The sequence below is a fragment of the Ceratotherium simum genome, chromosome 2, assembly GCF_057802395.1.
Source record: "Ceratotherium simum simum isolate JZ-2026a chromosome 2, ASM5780239v1, whole genome shotgun sequence".
Lineage (NCBI taxonomy): Eukaryota > Metazoa > Chordata > Mammalia > Perissodactyla > Rhinocerotidae > Ceratotherium > Ceratotherium simum.
The window spans coordinates 20,053,931-20,077,184 of NC_141901.1; the positions used below are offsets into that span (position 1 = coordinate 20,053,931).

Here is a 23,254-nt window from a genome sequence, read left to right on the forward strand (position 1 = left end):
CGGGTTATATTCAGCTGATAGAATTATGAGTTATTTTAATTTTCTTTATTTTTCTGAATTTTCCAGATTTTCTATAATTATTTTATTTTTATAATAAGGTAAAAATAATTAAGTGCAAAAATAAAGTTATTTGCTACCTTCCTCACCAGACGTTTGTTCTATCATTTTTATATTTTTGTTGTTTCATTTATTTGCCAAATATTTGTACCAGACACTGTTCTAAATGTTGGGGCTGCAGCAGTGAATGAGACAAAGTCTGCTGTTGAGAAGCTTAAATTCTATTAAATATTAAAAATCATGTTAACTGTAATTTATACAGAATTTATTTTAGTGTCATACGTGAGTAGAGGTTGAGGTGCCATTGAAGCTGAGTCTTAAGTAATAAATATATATTACTTAAAAAGCACTTGCTATTACCATATACTGAGCCAAGTGCTTCATATCAATTTTCTCATTTAAACCTCCTGGTTAAGTGGTTTGCCCAAGATTATACGTCTAGTAAGTGGGAAAGCAGGGATCCAAACCCAGATTGGTCTGTTTCCAGAGTCTTGGTTTTGTTCACTTTTGAACAGTACCTGAGCATATGCTCAAAAATATTTGTTGAATAAATATTTCATGAATATTCTTGCAGTTTTAGGTGTGTTTTCCAGCCCTATGTATCTTAGAAAAAGTGATAGAACAGATAATCTTGAACTTTGATACCTTTAGAGCCCTGTACTGTAACCTTTAAACCTTCCTTCGTCTGCTGAATTGAGTTGTTTAAAGTTAACTAATGATTTTGAGTTGCCCATTTTGCATTATTGTGGTATTTACTCTGTGAGCTAAACGAAGGAAAATTGACTGCTGTAATATATGTCTGTCTGGCTCATCGGTTGTCTGATTAAAGAATCACATCTCCCTCAGACTCATGCTCTGAGATCAGTCGAGTTCTGTCTAGACTTCACGACGAGATTGTGAACTCCTAAAGAGTTTGTCTTTGCATATCCAGTTACTTAGCACAGGGACCTGACACAGATCAGGCCCTATATAAATATTTACTGCATGAATGAATGAGTTTTCTAATTTGAATGTTTAGAGGACTAAGTAATATAGGCTAAAAGTTGAGGGAAAAAAGGTTATAATCTAGGAACAAAGTTGAGGCTCATTGGCTGGTATGTCTTGAATTTTAGTGTGTAAGAGACTCGTCAAGGACTTGAATCAGTCGTTGGGTCCAGGCTCCAAAGATTCTTATCCAGAAGTGGGTCTGGGGTGTGGTCCTGCAGTCTGTATTATTAACAGGCACCCTAGGGAGTTCTGAGGCAGGTCGTGTAAGGACTTATGAGAAACACTGTCTTTGGTCCTGTTTCAACACATTACATTATTTTCACAAAAACCAAATTACTACATGCTTTAAGGCTTGGAGAAAGCCATAGGACGCTCTGTCAGCCATTGATTAACATTTGTTAGAAATTACTTTTGGTGTTCTCTGCCTGGGGCCCATATTGCTGCCTTCTATACGTCTCTAAATATTATTGCTTAGAGATTAAGGAAAAGCAGACACATGAAGGTGGTTCTGTTGCTGGTAGATCAGCTGCTCATTTTACAGACCTCTTTTAAGTTGAGATAATTTTAAGCATGATGTAATCATATAATTTACTTATAATCTGTAGGTGACTACACTGGGACTGGAATTATTAGCTTTTGGTTTCAAGTGTGGAACTTAACCTACTGATCACATTTCTTTCCTTTGTGTTTATTAACAGGCATATCCTATTCCATTTTAGCAGTAAACTAACCACTTTATTAAACTCACAGCTATATGCTACCTGAATTCTAGATCCAGAATTTGCAAGGCATTGTTTTGCTGTGTCTTACCTTCCTCTTTTTATTTTAAAAAGTTTTCTTTCTTTTAGATGTTTTTGATTTGTAAACACAGCCTAGATTATTCATATAGTATCCAGATTTTTAGTGTGCTTATTGATTGTTACTTTTGCTAAATTTGCAGATGGATTGAGTGATGAGAACAATGATGACCGAGTATTAAAATGCTGTCTTCAGTACCAGGAATTATTCCCTTGTTCTCTTGTTATTTTGTGCACGTGAGTTTCATAGCCATTTTACTCTTTTTTTAAAATAGCAACTTATCCCAAAGAATTTTTAAAACTCATACTGTATCCACCATACCAAGATTCAGAAACATACATAATTTTCTGAATCTGCCAGTAAGCATTTTGTTATATCTCACATTCTTATAATGTTTAAGCTATAGAAGAATGAGATTTGAATCTCATGAACTTTCATTTCCGTTTAATTTGTATGATATTCAGAAAACTTTTGAAAAAGCAGGGGAAAGTCAATATAATATCCTAATAAAATAGTTAGGAAATAAAAATCTGACATTTTTTGGTCATGAGGCAAGGTAATCTATTTAATTAATTAATTAGTTTGTAGGGAAGGGTGGTTTATGTCCTGGGTGCCTGTTATGGAGTTGGAGTCCTGGGTCTACCACTTAGCAGCTTTGTGACCTCAGAAAGTTGCTATACTTAGTTTTCTCATGTGTAAAATAGAGAGAGAATAGTAACACCTACCTCATGAGATTATTATATTTAGTCAGAAAATATATATATAAAAGACTTAGAATAGTGTCTAGTATATAAAATGACCTCCATAAGAGTTTTTTCCTCCTCCTTCCTTTCCTGCATTCCCAATTAATATTTTCATAACTTAGTTCTAAAGTAAAACTAGCCACGTTAGCAAAATTGTATTCATCATATATGAGAAAAGGCTCTGAAGGAACTGAGAAGAGCAATTTTAACTTGCAGCTTTAGTCTGAATTTTATTCACTGCAAAATGGAGTTTTTATAATTTCATGATCATGCCTCAATTCTCTGTGAAATGGAGTGATTATAGAAATGAAGAGCCCTAAGATTTTTCTTATAAGGGGGCTTGCTCAATAATCATTTTAGCTGTCTTCAAAGATAATGTTGTTCTTTTTGGTGTTAAATGAAATATTAGAGATTTCTATGTCTAGGTTTTAAATTATTTTTTGATTGAGGATGTAATATATCATCTTGGAGTTTGTTGAAGGCTGAAATAGAACTAGTAATATGTTAATCATTTTGAATTTGAGATAAGCTAAATTTGAGAGATAATTATTGTGTGATTATTTTTTTAGTTCAACTTAGAATGAAAATAAATTGGTGAGACTTTATCAATTCTCCATTATTTCTGCAATCACTGTTTTGGAATTAACAGATATAGCATTTTTTAGTGAAATGAACATTGGTAGTCAAACCTTTCTTTTAATTCTGGCATTATCATGTTCCACATGAGCTGTTTTTTATTTTTATTTTTTTCTATAAAGGGTGATAATCATGCCTACTGTGTAAGTCACACCTACTTATTATAAGGATACATTTATATTACTTAAATGACTGATGATGAGGATAATTAATATTAATTGATAGTAATGGTAATAGGAGAACCCTTATATAATATTATATACTAGACTTCATTCTAAGTGATTTACTTACATTTACAATCCTAAGTGTGGGCAAGCAACCCCTAGTTAAGATCTCCAGTCCATATCTCTCTTCTAAACTCTAGACTAGTATATTCATCTACTTATTTGATATCTCTGCTTGGGTGTCTCATAGACATCTGGAACCTGCTATCTCCAGAAATCAACTCCTGATCTTTCCTTCTTTTTATTTTATTTTTATTTTATTTTATTTTATTTTTTTATTTTAATTTTATTTTTTTTCCCCCTAAAGCCCCAGTAGATAGTTGTATGTCATAGCTGCACATCCTTCTAGTTGCTGTATGTGGGACGTGGCCTCAGCATGGCCGGAGAAGCGGTGCGTCGGTGCGTGCCCGGGATCTGAACCCAGGCCACCAGCAGCGGAGCACGCACACTTAACCGCTAAGCCACGGGGCCGGCCCCTGATCTTTCCTTCTAAACTGTCCTCCATCTGAATAAAAAGTGCTACCTTCCACTTGCTAACACCAGAAACCTAGAGGTCATTTTTGATACCTGCCTTTCCCTCATAATCTATATCCAGTCAATTAGTGAGTCTTGTATGGTCTTTTTTTCTTTATCTCCCCTGCCACCATCCTATGTCAAGCCATGTTATTTTTCCTCTTTTCTTCCTTTTCTACTCTAAGACTAATTATGCTCTCTACTCCCACACTTGTTCTCCTTCATTTATTCTTCAAAAAATAATAATGGTATTTGTAAATTTTTTTTTTAAATGCCTTAGTAAGAATATCTTTTTTTTTCTTTTTTTGTGTGTGGGTGAGAAAGATCAGCACTGAGCTAACATCCATGCTAATCCTCCTCTTTTTGCTGAGGAAGACCGGCTCTGAGCTAACATCTATTGCCACTCTTCCTCCTTTTTTTTTTCCCCAAAGCCCCAGTAGATAGTTGTACGTCATAGCTGCACATCCTTCGAGTTGCTGTATGTGGGACGCGGCCTCAGCATGGCCGGGGAAGTGATGCGTCGGTGCGTGCCCAGGATCCGAACCCGGGCCGCCAGTAGCGGAGCACTTGCACTTAACCACTAAGCCACGGAGCCAGCCCCTATTTGTAAATCTTTAATTAAAAAAATTTCATTATGGAGAATTTCAACATATTCAAAATGAAGAAGAGTTAATAAACTCCTAAGTGCCCTGCTAGCACAATTATCAAAATTCTGCCATCTTCTGTTATCTCTATCTCCATCCACTCCCTGTCCCCCATATGGTTATTTTTGTACAGTTCTTTGTATTCTGAGGAAAAACCTTACAATGTTGAGATGCACAAATCTTAACTATACGATGTTGACAATGGATACACTGGTGTAGCCCACATCGTGCTTGATATATAGAACCCTTCTGTTACCCCAGAAAATACTCTTATGCCCCCTTGTGCTCTTTTTCTAGTTTCTTAAGGTGGAAGCTTAGATCATTTATTTGCGACTGCTGTAGATTTGCCTTTAAGCACAGCTTTAGTTGCGTCCCACAAATTTTGATATGCTGTTTTCTCATTTTCATTCAATTCAATATACTTCATAATTTCCCTTATGATTTCCTTTTTGACCCATAGGTTATTTAGATGTTCGTTGCTTAATTCAACTATTTGCAAATTTTCCAGTTATCTTTTTGTTATTTATTTGTACTTTAATTCTGCTAGGCTTGAAAACGTAATTTATATGATTTCTATTCTTTTTTTTTTTTTTAAGATTTTATTTATTTATTTTTTCCCTCCAAAGCCCCAGTAGATAGTTGTATGTCATAGCTGCACATCCTTCTAGTTGCTGTATGTGGGACACGGCCCCAGCATGGGGGGAGAAGTGGTGCGTCGGTGCGCGCCTGGGATCCGAACCCGGGCCACTGGCAGTGGAGCACACGCACTCAACCGCTAAGCCACGGGGCCAGCCCATGATTTCTATTCTTTTAAATTTGTTAAAGTTTGTTTTATGGCCAAGAACATGGTCTACCTTAGTGAATGTTTTATGTGCACTTTAAAAGAATGTGTATTCTGCTTTTGTGGGTGGAGTATTCTATAAATTTCAATTAGATCAAGTTGGTTGATAGTGTCGTTCAGGTCTTGTATAACCTTACTGATCATCTGTCCACTTATTCTATGATTACTGAAAGAAGAGTATTGAGATTTCCAACTATAATTGTGAATTTGTTTACTTCTCCTTTCAGTTCTGTTTGTTTTACTTCGTGTATTATGAAGCTCTGTAGTAAGATGCATACACTTTTAGGATTGTTTAGGATTCCGTTCTTGGAGAATTGACCCTTTTCTCATTATATAATGTCTCTCTTTGTTTCTGATAATATTCCTGGTTCTGAAATGTCCTTTGTTTATTATTAATATTACTATTCCAGTTTTGTTTTGGTTAGTATTTATGTGGTATATCTTTTTCCATCTATTTACTTTTAACCTATCTGTGTCTTTATATTAAAGTAAGTATTTTGTGGATAGCATATAGTTGGTACATTTGTCCAATCTGACAATGTCTGTCTTTAAGTTGATGAGTTTATACCATTGACATTTAATTGGTTGGATCAAAATCTACCATTTTGCTAATTATTTTCTATTTGTTTCATCTGTTCTTTCTCTTTTTCCTAGGTTATTTTTTATGGTGCCGTTTTATCTTTGTTATTGGCTTATTTATACCATTTTGATAAAACTTAATGGTTGCCCTAGTGTTTACAATATACATCTTTACTTGGTCCAAGTCTACCTTCAAATAATACTATATTGCTTCACGTGTAGTGTAAGGATCTTATAAAAGTATGTTCCCAGTTTCTTTCTGCCATCCTTTGTGATGTCATTGTCTTATATTTTTAGCTTTATGAAACAATAAACAGATAATAGTTTGCTACTATTTTTGCTTCAGTCATTTACCATTTAAAGCAATTAAAAATAATAAAAATCAATATTTTAACCTTGCATTTCACTTTTAGCATTCTCATTGCTCTTTATAGATTCAAGTTTCTGTCTGGTGTCATATTACTTCTGCCTAAACAACTTTTTTTGACATGAGTAAGTTTGTTGGCAATGAATTTTCTGGTTTGGTTTGCCTGATAATGTCATTATTTCTTGCTTATTTTTGAAAGATATTTTCACTGGATATACAGTTCTGGGTTCACTTTTTTTTTCTTCTGGTATTTTAAAGATGTCACTCCATTTTCTTTTAGCTTATGTGATTTCTGATGAGAAGTCTGCTATAAATGTTATCTTTATTCCTCTGTATGTAACATGTGTCTTTTTTCCCTCTCATTGCTTTCAGGATTTTTTTCTTTGCCTTTTGATTTTTTTTAAGTTTGTTTTAGCAGTTTTTAGCAGATATGGCAATGTGTTTGTGTGTGTATGTGGGGGAGGGGGTAGAGATGAGGGAAGTTATCCTGCTCAGTGTTCCTTGAGCTTCTTGGATCTGTAGTTTGGTGTCTATCTTTAATTTTGGAAAATTCTTAGTTGTTATTTCTTCAAATATTTCTTCTGCCCCGTTCCCTCTTTTTTCCTCTTTTATTACAGAATTGCACTGTAGTAGCCAACCTCCAAGATGACCCCAATGATCCCTGCCTCTTAGTGTTAATGCCTTTGTGTAGTCCCCTCCTACATTGTACCAGGCTTGGTTGTCTGTGTGACAAAGAACATACGTCAGAAGCGATGGTATGTCACTTCTAAGATTAGGTTATGAAAGACTAGGACTTCCTTCTTGGTCACTCTCTTGCTTCCTCTTCTCTCTTGGATCACTTCTTCTGGGGAAGCAGGCTGCCATGCTGTGAGCAGCCCTATGGAGAGGCCTACATGGTGAGAAACTGAAGCCTCCAGTCAAGAACCAGCAAGGGGCTAAGGCCTACCAACAGCCACATGAATGAGCACCAGTTAACCTTGAGATGGCTGCAACCCTAGGCAATAGCTTGCTCCAACCTTGTGAGAGACCCTGAGCCAGAACCATCCAGTCAAGCTGCTGCCAGATTCCAGACTCTTAGGAGCTGTGAGAGATAATAAGTGTTTGTTTTAAGATGCTAAGTTTTATGATAACTTGGTACACAGCAATAGATAACTAATACATACATGTGTGTTGGGCTGTTTGATTTTGTCCCACAGCTCTTGGGTTTTTTTTTTTAACCTTTTAAACTCTTTTTGTTTCAGTTTGGGTAATTTCTGTTGACCTGTCTTCAAGTTTGTTTTTCTTTTCTTGCATATGTCAGGTCTGCTGAGGAGCCTGTTGAAGGCATTCTTCATTTCTGATAACTGTGTTTTTTTTTTAATTGCTAGCACTTCCATTTGATATTATGATTTTCATCTGTGTTGAAACTGCCCCTTTGATTTTGCATGCTATTCACCTTTTCCATTGAAGCCTTTAACATATTAATCAAAATTATTTTGAATTCCCTATCAGATAGCTTCAACATCTGTGTCATATCTGAATCTGGTTCTATTGATTGCTTTGTCTCTTGGCAGTGTGTTGTTTTTTTGCGGGGGCAGAATTTATATGCAGATTTTAGGGCTCACTTGCCCGGTGGTTTCCTTCCTTCTTCAGTTTTCCCCTTATCTTTCTATCTGCTCTGGCCAACTCTGAACATTGTCTTCTGATATTTCAAGCCACTAAGGCTGTGGCTCTCTGTCATAAGCCATTGATGAATTGGGGAATGCCCTCAGGCAAAAAGATAGAAACTTGTAGCTTTCACCAGTGTAGTGTCTATGTCTTGAGGGTAGATTCCCCTCCAGCTTCTGCCTGCATTGTATTGCTCTCTAGTGCCTTCAAATAGCTTTTTTGGGGCCAGCCCGGTGGCGCAAGCGGTTGGGTGCGTGCACTCTGCTGTGGCGGCCGGGGGTGCGCCTGTTCAGATCTTGGGCGTGCACTGACGCACTGCTTGGCAAGCCGTGCTGTGGTGGCGTCCCATATAAAGTGGAGGGAGATGGGCATGGGTGTTAGCCCAGGGCCAGTCTTCCTCAGCCAAAAAAAAAAGGAGGATTGGCAGATGTTAGCCCAGGGCTGATCTCCTCACAAAAAAACCAAAAATAACAAAAAAAACAAATAGTTTTTTTGTTGTTGTTCAGATTTTCTAATTCTCATCTGTGGGAGGGTTAGTCTGACCAAGCTACTCTGCCCTTAAGAAAAACTGGAAGCCTGCTGGACTCCAGAACAACAATTTAATAAACACGGATGTGATCATGTCACTTCCCCATTGAAGCCCTTAAATGTGTTTGCATTTATTAATGCCCTTTCCTTTCTCTGTAGACACATAAATTGGTCTCATACGCTATGCTCTAATTATACTGGCTTCTTTCAGCAAGTAACAAATTCACACCATTTGTCTCATGCTCACTCAGAGTAAATTTGTAATTACCTGCCCTGTGTAAATTATTTCTCTTACTATGGCTCTCTATGTTTATTTCTTTTTGGATGATCATATTCCTGTGTTCAAATCCAGCTTCCACTAACCAGGTATAACTCAGGACAAGTTACTTAACCTTTTTACACCTCAGTTTCTCATCTGTGAAATGGCAATAAAATTAGTACCACTCCACCTAAGAGGTTTATTGTGAGAATTAAATGGATTGATATATGTAAAGTGCTTAGAATACTGGTACCAGGGAAACAATATATAATAATTATTATTATTCTCAAAAACTCATATGATGTGACTCTATGTTAATTCCTTTATCTTCTCTGTTTAAAAAAAACTATCTTTTGTTAATATATATGCTGAGAATCAACAACCTCTGATTAGATCCCATGTGTTTTGAGTTGCCATGTGATTTATCTTATAAAAAATAAAATATTTTTTCCTCCTAACCTCAACCTTAGGGATGATAGAAATTTAAGAAACAAAGGCCTAATAAGTGGTGTGAAGTCACTCAGTAAAGAAGAATTGAGTGCAGAGTTATTAAACTTATCTCTGAACACAGATGTATGTCATCAGCCTTGTATATCTAAGCAACAATTGAAAGCAGGTAGTATTCTTACTACAAATAATTAGAAGTATATCTTATTTTATGTACTAAGATTATTGATAACAATTGGAATTAATAGTAAAGTTTCACTTACTACTAACTTGTACCTTTAAAATAACATTGGAATATTTACTGGCACGTGAATGGTAGAAATAAATAAAAATTATAATGGTAATCCAAAAGAAAACAATTAACATTATTGCCTTCTACATATACTTTTACAAATTAATTTGAATTTTTGTCTGTACACTCACATCTTTACATATTTATAATCACTGTATGCATGCTATTTTGTACCTCGCAGAGTATACCTTTTAAATTAGTAGTAGCTACAGGAGATATTCATTTGAGGTTGAGAGAATTTTTTCGTTTCTTTCTAAAATTAGCTTTATATTCATAACCTTCTATTAATACAGTAAAAACTCAGTAATAGAGAAACTTAAAGGACTCTAGTAATAGTTTTTTTAAATTTTAAACTAATGCTTAAGAAAGCTAAAGGCAATACTGTTGTTTTATCTTTTTTTTTCACCAGAATAATCTGTTCTATAGCTTGTTATTTGATAATATATTATATTACATTAGACATAATTTAAAAATACATCCCACCTTTTTCCTCTGTGGGGAAAGTATTGAAGTCTCTAATATTGTATGTACTTTTTATATATAATTACATAACAATTCATATATGCACATGCTGCTTATTTGACCTTTTTGGTTAAAATTTCTTTTGTCATAATATTCAAAATGGCATTAGAAGGGGTAACAGGATATTCCAGTGTATGGTTTTTCAGGGGTGACATGCTTTCAGTTTGCCCATTATATTACTGTCATTTTAAATCCTTAGTTTGTATTTGTAGAGATAAGCCACTTAATATTTTGAATTTTGCAATAAAGAAATTGCATTTCTTTTCAGGTATCAAAATAGTAATGTAATGAAATGATATTAATTTAAATAATAAAAGCTCTTTTTAAAACGAGAGAGCATAAAGGTACTTAAGCCAGAGATTTTGGTCTTTTCAAAACATATTTTGTCCTTCTTGATGTGAGCTGCAATTGGAAAAATATACTACTTTTGGAAGAAAACATATTTTGATCCATAGTTCTTGGTTTTCTATTATAAATAGATGTAAAGTGTTCTTTTAATTTTTTCTTTTTTTGAAAATAATAAAATTAAAATTGTAGTTAAAATATCACATTTCTTAAATTTCTATTTTAGTTAAAATATTTAGTTGCCTTTTATCAAAAAGATAAAGCATTTGCTAACATATTTATGTTGCATCTAAAACAACTATGCTAGAGATCCATGTTTCTAAATAAAATATTGGTTTGTTTTCTAGGTAATTCAAATACTGATTATATACATAAAATATTTATTATTTATCACTTAAGACTAATTGTATATGTAAAATATTTATTATTAGTGTCCTAAACAAAGCCTGTAACTATTTGCTTTAAAGAAGCAACGTCTTTGGAAAAGAGCTGTGAGGAAGAATCTACAAATTCTGGACTGCCCATTCTACTTGAAAGCATCGTATCTGATCTTGAAAAGTCTCTTGGAACAGCTTTATCTTCAATATTAGAAACAGAAATGAAAATTGCTTTTGGAAACCTTTGGATGGAGGTGATTATTTCAACTCTATTAGTTGAAAATTTCTTTTATTGCTAAAGATTTGTTGCCTTATTTTAAGAAATATTAAGCTTCATTGTAATAATCTATATCATATTATATTTTTTCTTGAAGTTTTTGAAAAACCTTTTGGAAAGTTAATTGATGGACATTTCCTAAAGATTAGGACTATATTTTATCATTCATTTTTTCAGTGAACAAATATTTATTGTTCATCTACTGTATATCAACCACGTTGCTCCATGGAGCTTAAATTGAATTCACAAAAACATCTCTCATATTTGAGTCAAAATGTCTTGTACGGGGAGTTCGTCTAGCAATATGTATTCAGAAAAAGAAGTGTGTGTTTTGGCTTATGTCATGTAAATATGAGATTCAGAATATAAATTTGATCATATTAGCAAGATATTTTGAATTTTGTTTAGACACATCTTTTCTGCAATCAGTAAAACACAGCATTTGGCAATAGTGGCCTTTTTAGTTTAGTTTAATGTTTGTTTGCTGTTCACATTTATAGCTAGGAGAAACATTATTCCCCATCAATTGTAGACTGTATCTATTCCACATATTCAGTGAGATGCTAATATTTGCCAGTATGATATGTTTGCTGCTTGATTATATTATCAACTGTTTAACCAAGACAAAGAATGATCAGAAGATTCTGGGTGGGTTGACTTAAATTGGATATTTTATAATAGAGTCTAGGAAAATCATTGCATATGAATGATTCAAAAAAGGACATGCTGGGGCCAACCTGGTGGTGTAGCGGTTAAGTATTACGTGTGCTCCACTTTGGTGGCCTGGGGTTCGCAGGTTCAGATCCTGGGCGCGGACCTATGCACTGCTTATCAAGCCATGCTGTGGCAGGCGTCCCACATAAAATAGAGGAAGATGGGTACAGATGTTAGCCCAGGGCCAATATTCCTCAACAAAAAGAGGAGGATTGGCAACAGATGTTGGCTCAGGGCTAGTCTTCCTCACCAAAAAAAAAAGGAAGGACATGCTGACATCTTTTGGTACTAAATGATCAATCTCTATAAACGTCTTTGCAAGAGTATACCAAGTGTAGATCATAGTTGACGACTGTTTTCTTTTTTTTTTTTAATTTTTTTGTTTATTGCAGTAACATTGGTTTATAACATTGTATAAATTTCAGGTGTACATCATTATACTTCTGTTTCTGCATGGATTACATCATGTTCACCACCCAAATACTAATTACAAGCCATCACCACACACATGTGCCGAATTATCCCTTTCGCCCTCCTCCCTCCCCCCTTCCCCTCTGGTAACCACCAATCCAATCTCTGTCTCTATGTGTTTGTTTATTGTTGTTATTATCTACTACTTCATGAAGGAAATCATGTGATATTTGACCTTCTCCCTCTGACTTATTTCACTTTGCATAATACCCTCAATGTCCATCCATGTTGTCACAAATGGCTGGATTTCATCGTTTCTTATGGCTGAGGAGTATCCCATTGTGTATATATACCACATCTTTATCCATTTGTCCCTTGATGGGCACTTAGGTTGCTTCCAAGTCTTGGCTATTGTGAATAGCACTGCAATGAACACAGGGGTGCATGTATCTTTACGCATTGGTGTTTTCAAGTTCTTTGGATAAATACCCAGCAGTGGAATAGCTGGATCCTATGGTAGTTCTATCCTTGACTTTTTGAGGAATCTCCGTACTGTTTTCCATAGTGGCTGCACCAGTTTGCACACCCACCAGCAGTGTATGAGAGTTCTCTTCTCTCCACATCCTCTCCAACACAGGTTGTTTCCTGTCTTGTTAATTATAGCCATTCTGACGGGCATGAGGTGATATCTCATTGTAGTTTTGATTTGCATTGACGACTGTTTTCTATATAGATTTTTTTTCCCCAGTTATATGAAATAATTAGGTTGATTTCCTCATAGAAATAACTGTGTTGAAAAGTAGATTGACAACCTTTGCTGATTAAAACTGTGCTTTTTCTATTTAGAACTATGCTTTCTTTTTGCATGTATAGTTTCTGAAACTATAAGGATTAATACTAATATGAATTTTACAAAAGCAATTTGCAATGGAATTAGCCTTTAAGATTATGATTGGCTTTTAATAAAACATCTTTTAGTTTAAAAAGAATTTAACTATATTTTGCCTGGAAATATATGTAGAAATTCCTAAATGGGTACTTTTTAATAATAAGAATAATAAATAAATCAATAGATGCTAATTTTTCTAAATACTTTTTAGATGCTGTACTTGAAACCACCATGGACTCTAATACATTTATTACAGTGCTTTAGAAAACATTGGTTGGCTGTCTTTGGATTAGTTATGGAAAAGAACTTGCTTTTAACCATTGAGAGCCTGTATGAGAATCTCTATAAAGGTATGAATCTTTTATTTTGTATTTAGCAGTGTTGTTCAAGTCAGACTAGGAGATATACTCCATGAAATGTGAAGATGAATTAATAAAAAATCTGTCAATTAGTTCTTAATCATTCATTTCTACTAGTAATTTCTAAAAGGAATTTGTGGCAGCTGGTTGAATGGATGCAGTTCATAGAGCTTATGACTATTAATGGTATCATTGTTGATGTTACTGAATATTGTGAGTATATAATTTTTAATAATGTTTGAAAACTTTTTAAACCATATTTTACAGTTTATTCAGGTATGCAAATAGAATTATTTAGATTTTTTTCATTTCTCACTGTGTTTAACATGCAAACTTTGACCACATTTCATGTACTAATTTCAAAAATAATGTATCAAGGTTTTGATCTAAAATATATGGATAAGGAATAGGAAACCTTTGGCTTTGGTGCACAGTGAATTTTAGAAGCAGAAGAGACTATAGTCAGGCGTTTAGGTGGTGGTTTTTAAATGATGTTGCACAGAACCTTCTTGCAGTGCCTCTGAAGTTGCCACAGATTGGATGTGGAAAGGTTGATGGGAGCCTGGTAAGGCCTTTGTCCCTCAACTCCAACTTTAGTCATGCAGCTTTCTTTTTATCTGTTTATATATGGAGATTCCATGTAAGATTTGAAAAAAAGTTTCTCTGCTAAGAGGAAAAAGATTTGAAAAGCACTAATCTAATGTTGTTAAAGCACATGTTTTATGATCAAGGAAACTAACCCTGAGAGGGTAAGTGATTTGTCCAAAGTCAAATAGCTAGATTTGTATTGCTGTACCTTTAAAAAGCAAAGTATAGGGCCGGCCCCGTGGCTTGGCGGTTAAGTGCGCGCACTCCGCTGCTGGCGGCCCGGGTTCGGATCCTGGGATCGCACCGACGCACCGCTTCTCCGGCCATGCTGAGGCCTCGTCCCACATGCAGCAACTAGAAGGATGTGGAGCTATGACAGACAACTATCTACTGGGGCTTTGGGGGAAAAATAAATAAATAAAATCTTTAAAAAAAAAAAAAAGCAAAGTATAACTAACCATTATTAGGATGCTCAGTTGGTTCTTAACTCTTTTTGAACTCCTAACATGAAGTGATCTGTTTATTATTTTATGTATTAGTTATATCCTGTCTACTTTAAAAAAGTAACTGTGAGTGTAAGAGGGTTATTAAATAACAATCTGATGACAAGAGGGTTTAAATTAGGTTTAAAGGTGCAAGAGCCAGGTAGTGAAGAATAAGAAAGATAGTTTTACCATAAAACATAAGCAAACAATTATTGTATCACTTGAACACAGATTTTAACGCTAAGCTTCTTGGAAGCTAAGACAAAACAAAAATAAAAACAAATTCTGTGGTAGGTATACCACTTCTCTCTCTCTTTCCCCTGAAGTATAAACTCTTTGAAAATGTTTTCTATCTTTAAAAATTCCTCCAGGGGATATAAAGTTCCTAGTTAGTGCCTTATGGCTTATACATGGTAGATGTTGTATGAATATCTATTTTTAAAAGTTACCAATTTTTAAAATAAAGATACTTTCCAGGCATTGTCTTTAACTATGGAATTTATTTATTAGGGGTATTATTATTTAAGGGACATGGAACAAAATACTGGACATGTCTTCAAAGCAGTTTTATAAGTTATATAGAAACATATTTCATATCTTTTACTAGGGGCATAACTTAGTTGATTCTATCAAAAGAGAAAATCCATAAACCATGTATGATCTTGAACAAGATTTAGTTTTGAACAGAGGGTGTCTAATTGCCATCTTCCATTTGTCTGTTTTTCTCACGGTGGGCAGTGTTTCGCTCTTACATGCAGCTTAGAGGTAGTAGGCAACAGCTCTAACTGGCAATAGGGAAAGAAAGTGAAAAAGATGGTGACTGTTCCTTCTGCTAAAAGATCATTTTTGGAATCATTGTGCGTGTAATTTATTGATCCTTTGTCTAGAAGAATCTGATGCCTAATGTTTACTGACTTGTGAAGAATATGTAATAGAATTATCAAAATGTCTTCTGCTCTAAAATAATTTTGAATTAGAAAAACCACAGTTTATTATTTTGTTTACTATCTTTTAATCTTTTAATATCCTCAGCTGTTGAATTATACATATGCTTAACTTCAGTATATCAAACATGTATCCTTAGGTTAGTTCATAGAATATTGTATGGAAAATGAGTAGTAGCTTTTTATGACTTTGTTATCCATATTAACTTGAATCTAAATAATTATTGACCTTATATAAGCATTAAACTATTTCAACCACGTAGATTTCTTTATGTTGTGTCTAGGTACTGAATTTATCATTGTTATTTCCCTTTCACCCAAATATTAGTAAAGAATTTTTGTAATACAGAAATCAAATGATTAGTTCAAGAATATAAGCCCTACTAAACACTGACTGCATTGGAGAAGCACCCTGAAAAGAAGTTGTGTCCAATTTTCCTCTTCAGGAGATTCACTGGGTTCATCAAATCTATATGCTGTCCTATGTGTAGCATCTCTCATCTCTCTTTTCCCACAGGAATTTAGACTCATTGATTTAAAAAATAACTAAAAGTGTTTTGTAAGGAAATAATACTTTTTGTTTGTTTGATAACAGAGAAGCCAGAAGCTTGGCTATAACCATCACATTAGATTAGAATTTCTGAATATTGTATAATTAATTATTAAAATCTGTTTATTTTCATTTCATCTTTCAGTATTTCATAAGCAAATGCTTGTTGTGTAAGTGATACAGAAGAACTCTATTGTTTTAACTTAGTTTCAGTAAAAAACCATGCTGATGTTTCAGAATATAATATAACAGAGTATAACAGAGTCTCTGAAATATAACAGAGTCTCTGAAACTATGAACATTAAAAGAAAACAAAACAAACACATTGTAGCATGGTTATTCTAAATGGTTTTGAATACTGTTAAGTAGCATTCTACCTTACTAATGGAAAGAATTTTTTCTCCTCTGAGTTTTGGTGACATTAGAAAGTTGCTTAACTGCCTTGTTCATAACTTTTTAAATCTTTGAAATTATTGCCACTACCTCTCCTAATTGGTTTGAGAATTTAATGTAAGTAGTTTTAGTTTCTTGAGAGAAAATTATTATACCTTTAAATTATTATTTGTAGATAACTCACTTTGCTAATTTACAGGGGACAAAAATTCTGTTAGCTTTTCTTGCCCACAGCTCACTTTTACCCAAATTGTTTATTTTTTGCTGAAGTTGTGTTATGCACAGAGAAAGCACACAATATTTTCAATAAATCTAGTATTACATTTCATGTAATGGAACTTGGAGGTAAATACCTATATGATAACTGAGTTGATTGATAAGCATATAACTTAGATGCTTGCCACCAAAATGTGACTCTTCTGATGCGTCCGTAGTAATTTGTGTATGAAACAACCTCAGTTTTGAAAGTCTGTAGTTTAACTCGTTTGGCAGTTATCTCTCTTTTCTGAAGAGTGTAATGTTCCTTCACTTGACTTTTGCTTTGAAGTTGACTGTGTTGAGGGAACTCCTGGAATCTGAATACAGAATACCAGCATTGACTCCAAGAACTTTATCTACAACTAAATCTGTTTAATTGTTGCTTTTTACACCCGAGAGGTAAATTAGGAGTAGCATGTAGGTGTGAATGTGTACTCTTCTTAAATTTCATAATTAATATTAGATTGGCTTTCCAAAGATATTTTTGTGTTGTATACTCATTCTTACATGTTTTTTCCTTCTTAATTTTCTGTTTCCAGCTGACAAAGCGGTGGATTTTACAACAGTGAAATTCCTGCTTCAGGATTCTAAGAGTTTGTTACATGCTTTCAGTACAAGGTCAGATTATGATGGTATTCTTCCACAGGCCTTTGCTCAAGTAAACAAACTACTCCAAACATTTATAGAGGTAAGACACCTTCGGAATGCCATTTAGAGTAGCTAATCACATACGTTTTAAAAATGTATTTAGCAGACAACAGCAGGTGAAGGATATTTTAATTCTAATTTATTCTAACATACTAAAGGCATTAAGTAAATACTAAGTGAATCAAATAGAGAGTAAGCAATTCTTTTTACAAGTTATAAAACACACATCCTCTTGTGGAAGCAGTTGCTGGGATTTTATATTATTTCATTTATGGGTGGAATAAAGCTGGGCAGTGTTGTTTGATTGCTCATTTTCCAGTGCTCCAGATCAGTGGATCACACCATGCATCAAAATACTCTGGAAATTTTTTTAAAGATGCAGGTGCCAAGCGCCTATCAAACTTCTACTGAATCAAATTTCTGGCAGTGGTGCACAGTAATGTTGTTGTTCTTATTTTACTTTTTATTTTGAAATAATTTAAGACTTACAAAAAAGTTGCAAGAGTAGTACAAAGAATTCCCATATATACACTTTACCCAGATTCCCCATGTTAACATTTTATAACATTTGCTTTATTGTTTTCCCTATCTGCCTGCCTACCTGTCTATTAGCTTATCTATCCACGTTTTTTTCTGAACTATTTAAGAGTATGTTGCAGGTATGATGCTCCTTACCCCTAAATACTTCCATATATATTTCCTAAAGGATAAGGATATCTTATGTAACTCGTATAAGGAACTATACTAGTGTAACTAGTATTAACAGGAAATTAATATTGATGTAGTACAATTATCTAACCTGGAGACCTTATTCAGACTTCACCAATTGACCTACCAATTTTTTAACAAGTCTCTTCATGTGATTCTTATGCAGTCAGCCTAGCAATGATACCATTTTACCCCTTTTAAATTAGCTAAGTTTTGTCCCTGGTAGTACTCTGTTTCTACAGTCTTCTAATTTCAAATCTAGGAAATTCTGGGAGTTTTATATGCCAGAAACTGCTAAAAAAACTCACTATCACAATTACTAGATAAGATATTAATGCTGTTAGAGCTGTTGAATTGGCCAGGTTTTTCTCAATGATTTTTCATGGTCACACAGGTCCCACTATCTGTGAAGTAATGAAAGGATTAGAGGATACTAAGTCATAGTTGATGTACTTGCTTAATAGAGTATCTCATGGAGTAAAAGAAGCATCTTTTTTTAATAAACTAATAGGAAGTATATGACAATTCTTGAAGAAAGAATTGATTTAAGGGGTGAAATGATTTTTTGGTTTAAGGTAACCAAAACATTGGTAGTTGTATTTTTCAATGGCAAGTGTGACTTTTAGAACTATTAGTAGGAAAGAATGAACCTGGGAATTTAGGATGTTGCAGCTTGAGTATTGTACTTGAATTGTGTGCGGGAAAAATGTATTATCCTTTTCTATCACACACTGAGCCCTAAACCCCATCTTTAGTGAAACAAACATAGTGAACAAGATAGAAAGTTTAGGATACTCACAGGCTTAGCAGTGTTTGAATTAAGATATTGAGAATTAAAAAAAATTTGATTGATTGAGATAAAAATAATAATGTCAAGTTTTAACGTCCTTTCATCAGTTGGAAACCTAGAGATGGGAGGTACCATGAAAATGTGATGTTAAAATTAGTGTTGTTTGAGCCAGCCCTGATGGTCTAATGGTTAAAGTTTGGCAGTCTCACTGCTTCGGTGGCTTGGGTTTGCTTCCAGGTCACAGAACCACACCACCTGTCTGTCAGTTGCCATGCTGTGGCAGTGGCTCACATAGAAGAACTGGAAGGACTTACAACTAGGATATACAGCCATGCACTGGGGCTTTGGGAGAAAAAAAAAAATGTAGTGTTGTTTATCAGATAATGGTGTCTTTATTATATGTTGCCCACTGAGTATTTAAAAATATTGAATTGTTATTTAGTAAGTGAATTTTTCCTGGATCCTGATTTTCTAGTTGCTACATTAGCAAGAGATTCATGAAGGCAAATGGTAAAGAATCTAGCATCCTCATTAGTGCTTTTCCCTCACCACTTGGCATTAGTGTGATTGCTTGAAACAACCTGTACTGTTTCCACAATAAGAGCCCTGAAGTGTTGCCCTTTATTTTCATCTTAGAAGCAATTCGTTGTCTAAGTCAGCCAGGAATATTGTAATTTAGCTTGGACTTTTTTTTTTTTTTATAATTTTATTTATTTTTTTCCCCCAAAGCCCCAGTAGATAGTTGTATGTCATAGCTGCACATCCTAGTTGCTGTATGTGGGACGCGGCCTCAGCATGGCCGGAGAAGCAGTGCGTCGGTGCGCGCCCAGGATCCGAACCCCGGGGCGCCAGCAGCAGAGCGCGCGCACTTAACCGCTAAGCCACGGGGCCAGCCCTAGCTTGCACTTTTAAAATACGCTTTCAGTAGGAGTTGTTTTGTAGAATGCATTAGATTTGATATATGACCTAAACACTTAGTCATGTCTCAGTAACTTGAGCAACAAAAAGAAATAGATTACCTCCAGGGATAGGGTATCTAAAGATAGTAACTAAAAAAAAAAAAAAAAATCCCCCTAATCTTAATTTACCAAGTGTAGAAAATCAGAAAAAGAGGAATATTCATTATTTGTTTGCTTCTGAAAATGTTTCTGAGAAACCAAAGTGGAAAGTTAACTAACATTATTATTTTCCAGATTTTTATATAAATGGAGTGGGAACAGGAAAAGGATATATACATTTTTTATAAGCCTTCTAACCACCAAAAAAATAAGACTTGCGCTATCAGGATGATAGAATAATTAAATCCATCTTGTTAATAAACTTCAGAGTTAGGTGCCTCAGGAAATAGCATGGCCAATGAAAAGTATTTAAGAATAGATCTGAACATATTTTAAAGCAGAGTAAAAGAGCTATACTGTTGATTCAAGTGCTTTAAAAAATATGTCACCTTGGGGAAAAATATTAATTTAGATGAAAAAAATGTGTGATAGAATGGAAAAAAATTTTAGCTATGAGTTTAAAATTTTTTTTTTCCCCTTTTTTCTCCCCAAAGCCCCAGTAGATAGTTGTATGTCTTAGTTGCACATCCTTCTAGTTGCTGTATGTGGGATGCCCCCTCAACATGGCCGGACAAGCAGTGCGTCGGTGCACGCCTGGGATCCGAACCCGGGCTGCCAGTAGCAGAGCACGTGCACTTAACCGCCAAGCCACGGGGCCGGCCCCTTAACTATGAGTTTTAAAACTTGAGGTTTTTATCTTGGCTCTACTGTAAGTTCTTTGTGAACTTAGATAAAATCACTCCATTTCTCTAGGTTTCCTTGTTGATAAAAGTATGGTTTCAAGGGTTAGCTTCATGGGTTGTTAGTTTCATGCTTATCAAATAAAAAGAGAAATTTGCAATACTATTAGCAATAACAGTTAATATTTATTGAGCATTTGTTATGCTTAGGAACTTTCCAAGAACTCTATGTCTATTAGCTCATTTAATCCTGACAACTACCCTATGAAACAAATACTGTGATTATTCATATTTTATAACTGTGGCGTAGAAATGGTAACTCATGCAAAGGCACACAGAAGGTAAGAGGCATGAACAGGATTTGACCTTCAGCAATCTGGCTATGAATGGGATTATGATCTCTCTGCAACTGTAAAAGTAAATACTACCCTTTTCTAACTTTTTTTTTTGTGTGTGTGTGTGAGGAAGATCAGCCCTGAGCTAACATCCATACCAATCCTCCTCTTTTTGCTGAGGAAGACTGGCCCTGGGCTAAGATCTGTGCCCATCTTCCTCCACTTTATATGGGATGCCGCCACAGCATGGCCTGACAAGCGGTACATCCATGCGCACCCAGGATCTGAACCCGGGCCACCAGCAGCGGAACACATGCACCTCACCGCTAGGCCATGGGGCCAGCCCCTACCCTTTTCTAACTTTTGGGGCAGGAAGAAAAAAAATTATTCTTCCTGTTTTTGCCTGTTTATGTTAATTGTGAACTTAATAAATTCACATGGATGGAAAGACATATTTTGTTCTGAGATAAATTTTTTAGTCACCACCTAATGCTTCTTTTCCTTAGCTCTCAACTAGTAGTGTATACAACTATGCAAATGGATTTCTTTATCAAATACTTGTATAGCACTTACTATGTGCTAGGCACTCAGTGCATTACAAATATTAATTTATTTAATTCTATTATTTGTACCATTATTCTTCTAGTCATCTAGGTTAAAAAAATCTTAGAGTCTCCCTCACTCCCTGAATCTAGTCTTAGGCCAACTCTTTTTAAATATTTCCTGCATACATTTTTATTTTTGTCTTTATTCTACTGCCTTTTCCTGCCTAATTCAAGTTCTCAGGACTCCTCTCCTTGATTATTTCAGTAGCCTACTAACCAGTCCTCTTGCCTCTACTTTGTTCTGTCCCGGTTTGTCTCAGAGTGCAGTTCTGAGTGTATCGCTTCCTAAGTTAGAAACCTTCAGTGGTTCACCATTGCCCATAGCATAAGATTTACATTCTATCCTGATTGTTTTTGTAGCTCTTTGCAATCTCATTCTTTTTACTGGATTGTAAGGGGCTTAGAGGCTTGATTATACCTATTTGTCGTTGTATCCTAGGTGTCGTCTCTCTAGTTCACTGCCATATGTGTAGGAGTGCTCAAACAGTATTCTTAAATTGTTATTAGCATGTTAGCTAAGAAAGACCACTATAATTAATAGATTGGAAGTATTGTTTGATATAAATGGAAAAGGAAAATATTTTTTCTAGCTCTGAGGCTTTTCTGGGAATATTCTGTACATAATCAAGGACAAAGCCTAGTCAGCACTTCCCAGAAAGCTAGAACATTTGTAAGCACAATTGATGTTCTGTTTCTCTTACTTAGTAGCGAACGACTAGCTGCATTTTTTGTAATTCTTATTTCCCCAGGTCAAGGCAAAACTTAAGCGAGATCCTTCAGAAAATACAGTGGGTAAAAAGAAAGAAGATACTTCTTTGATGAAGTCTAATAACCAGGAAATCACCATTTTCTCAGGTTCTCATCTTCCCCAACCCAACAGGCATCAAGAAATCTGGTCTATCCTAGAGAATGTTTGGATTACAATATATCAGAACAGGTACTAAATTTCCAAGAATTTTTGAATTTTAGGGTTTTCCATCATTACTGTTATTCGGTTCAATGAATAGTTGGGTTGTGAGTTTAACGTACTAGATTATCTTATTGAGGGCCTTTTGTCGAATTGGTACCTTAGAAATAGCGATGCTTGAATAGGGCTGCACATCAGAATTACCTAGAGAGTTGTAAAAAATATGCCTAGGCTCTATCCCTAGAAATTCTGATTCAGTAGGACTGAGGTGAAGCTGAGATAGTGCATAAAGAAAAAACCTCTCCACGTGATTCAGATGTGAAATCTTGATGAGAAGCGTTGCCTATATATGTCAAAACCAATGAACAGCCACCCAGATTGGCTAAACAAATTAGCAGAATACAAAGCCTTAATAAAATTTAAAATAATTTAAGAAAAGGTCAGTCTGGATTAGGGAAGATTCATGTAAGAGTTTTTAAAAAGGTATTCTGATAAATACGTTTATTTAAAAGGAAGTCGGGGCCCGCCCGGTGGCGAAAGCGGTAAGTGCGCGTACTGCGCTGCGGCAGCCCGGGGTTCACCGGTTCGGATCCCGGGCGCGCAGCTTGGCAGGCCATGCTGTGGCGGCATCCCATATAAAGTGGAGGAAGATGGGCATGGATGTTAGCCCAGGGCCAATCTTCCTCGGCAAAAAAAGAGGAGGATTGGCAGATGTTAGCACAGGGCTGATCTCCTCACACAACAAAATAAAATAAAAGGAAGAAATGCTTTTATTACTTTTATACACATAAAGTACTATGGTCTTTGTAAAATGAAAAGGTAGAGACCATTTGTGATTAGTTCTTTAAA

The 23,254-nt window shown here is 35.0% G+C and overlaps 1 protein-coding gene across 2 annotated transcripts in view; it reads left to right on the forward strand.

Annotated features, from left to right (window-relative positions):
* The window catches only part of SWT1 (SWT1 RNA endoribonuclease homolog), a 103,861-nt gene that overhangs the window by 31,885 nt on the left and 48,722 nt on the right, over nt 1–23,254 (forward strand). For both annotated transcript variants that reach the window (XM_087438909.1, XM_087438902.1), the window contains exons 10-15: nt 1,985–2,078; nt 9,294–9,439; nt 10,897–11,060; nt 13,309–13,447; nt 17,214–17,362; nt 22,248–22,435. In XM_087438909.1, coding sequence (XP_087295035.1) covers nt 1,985–2,078; nt 9,294–9,439; nt 10,897–11,060; nt 13,309–13,447; nt 17,214–17,362; nt 22,248–22,435 — 880 coding nt within the window. The remainder of the gene's footprint in view (nt 1–1,984; nt 2,079–9,293; nt 9,440–10,896; nt 11,061–13,308; nt 13,448–17,213; nt 17,363–22,247; nt 22,436–23,254) is intronic.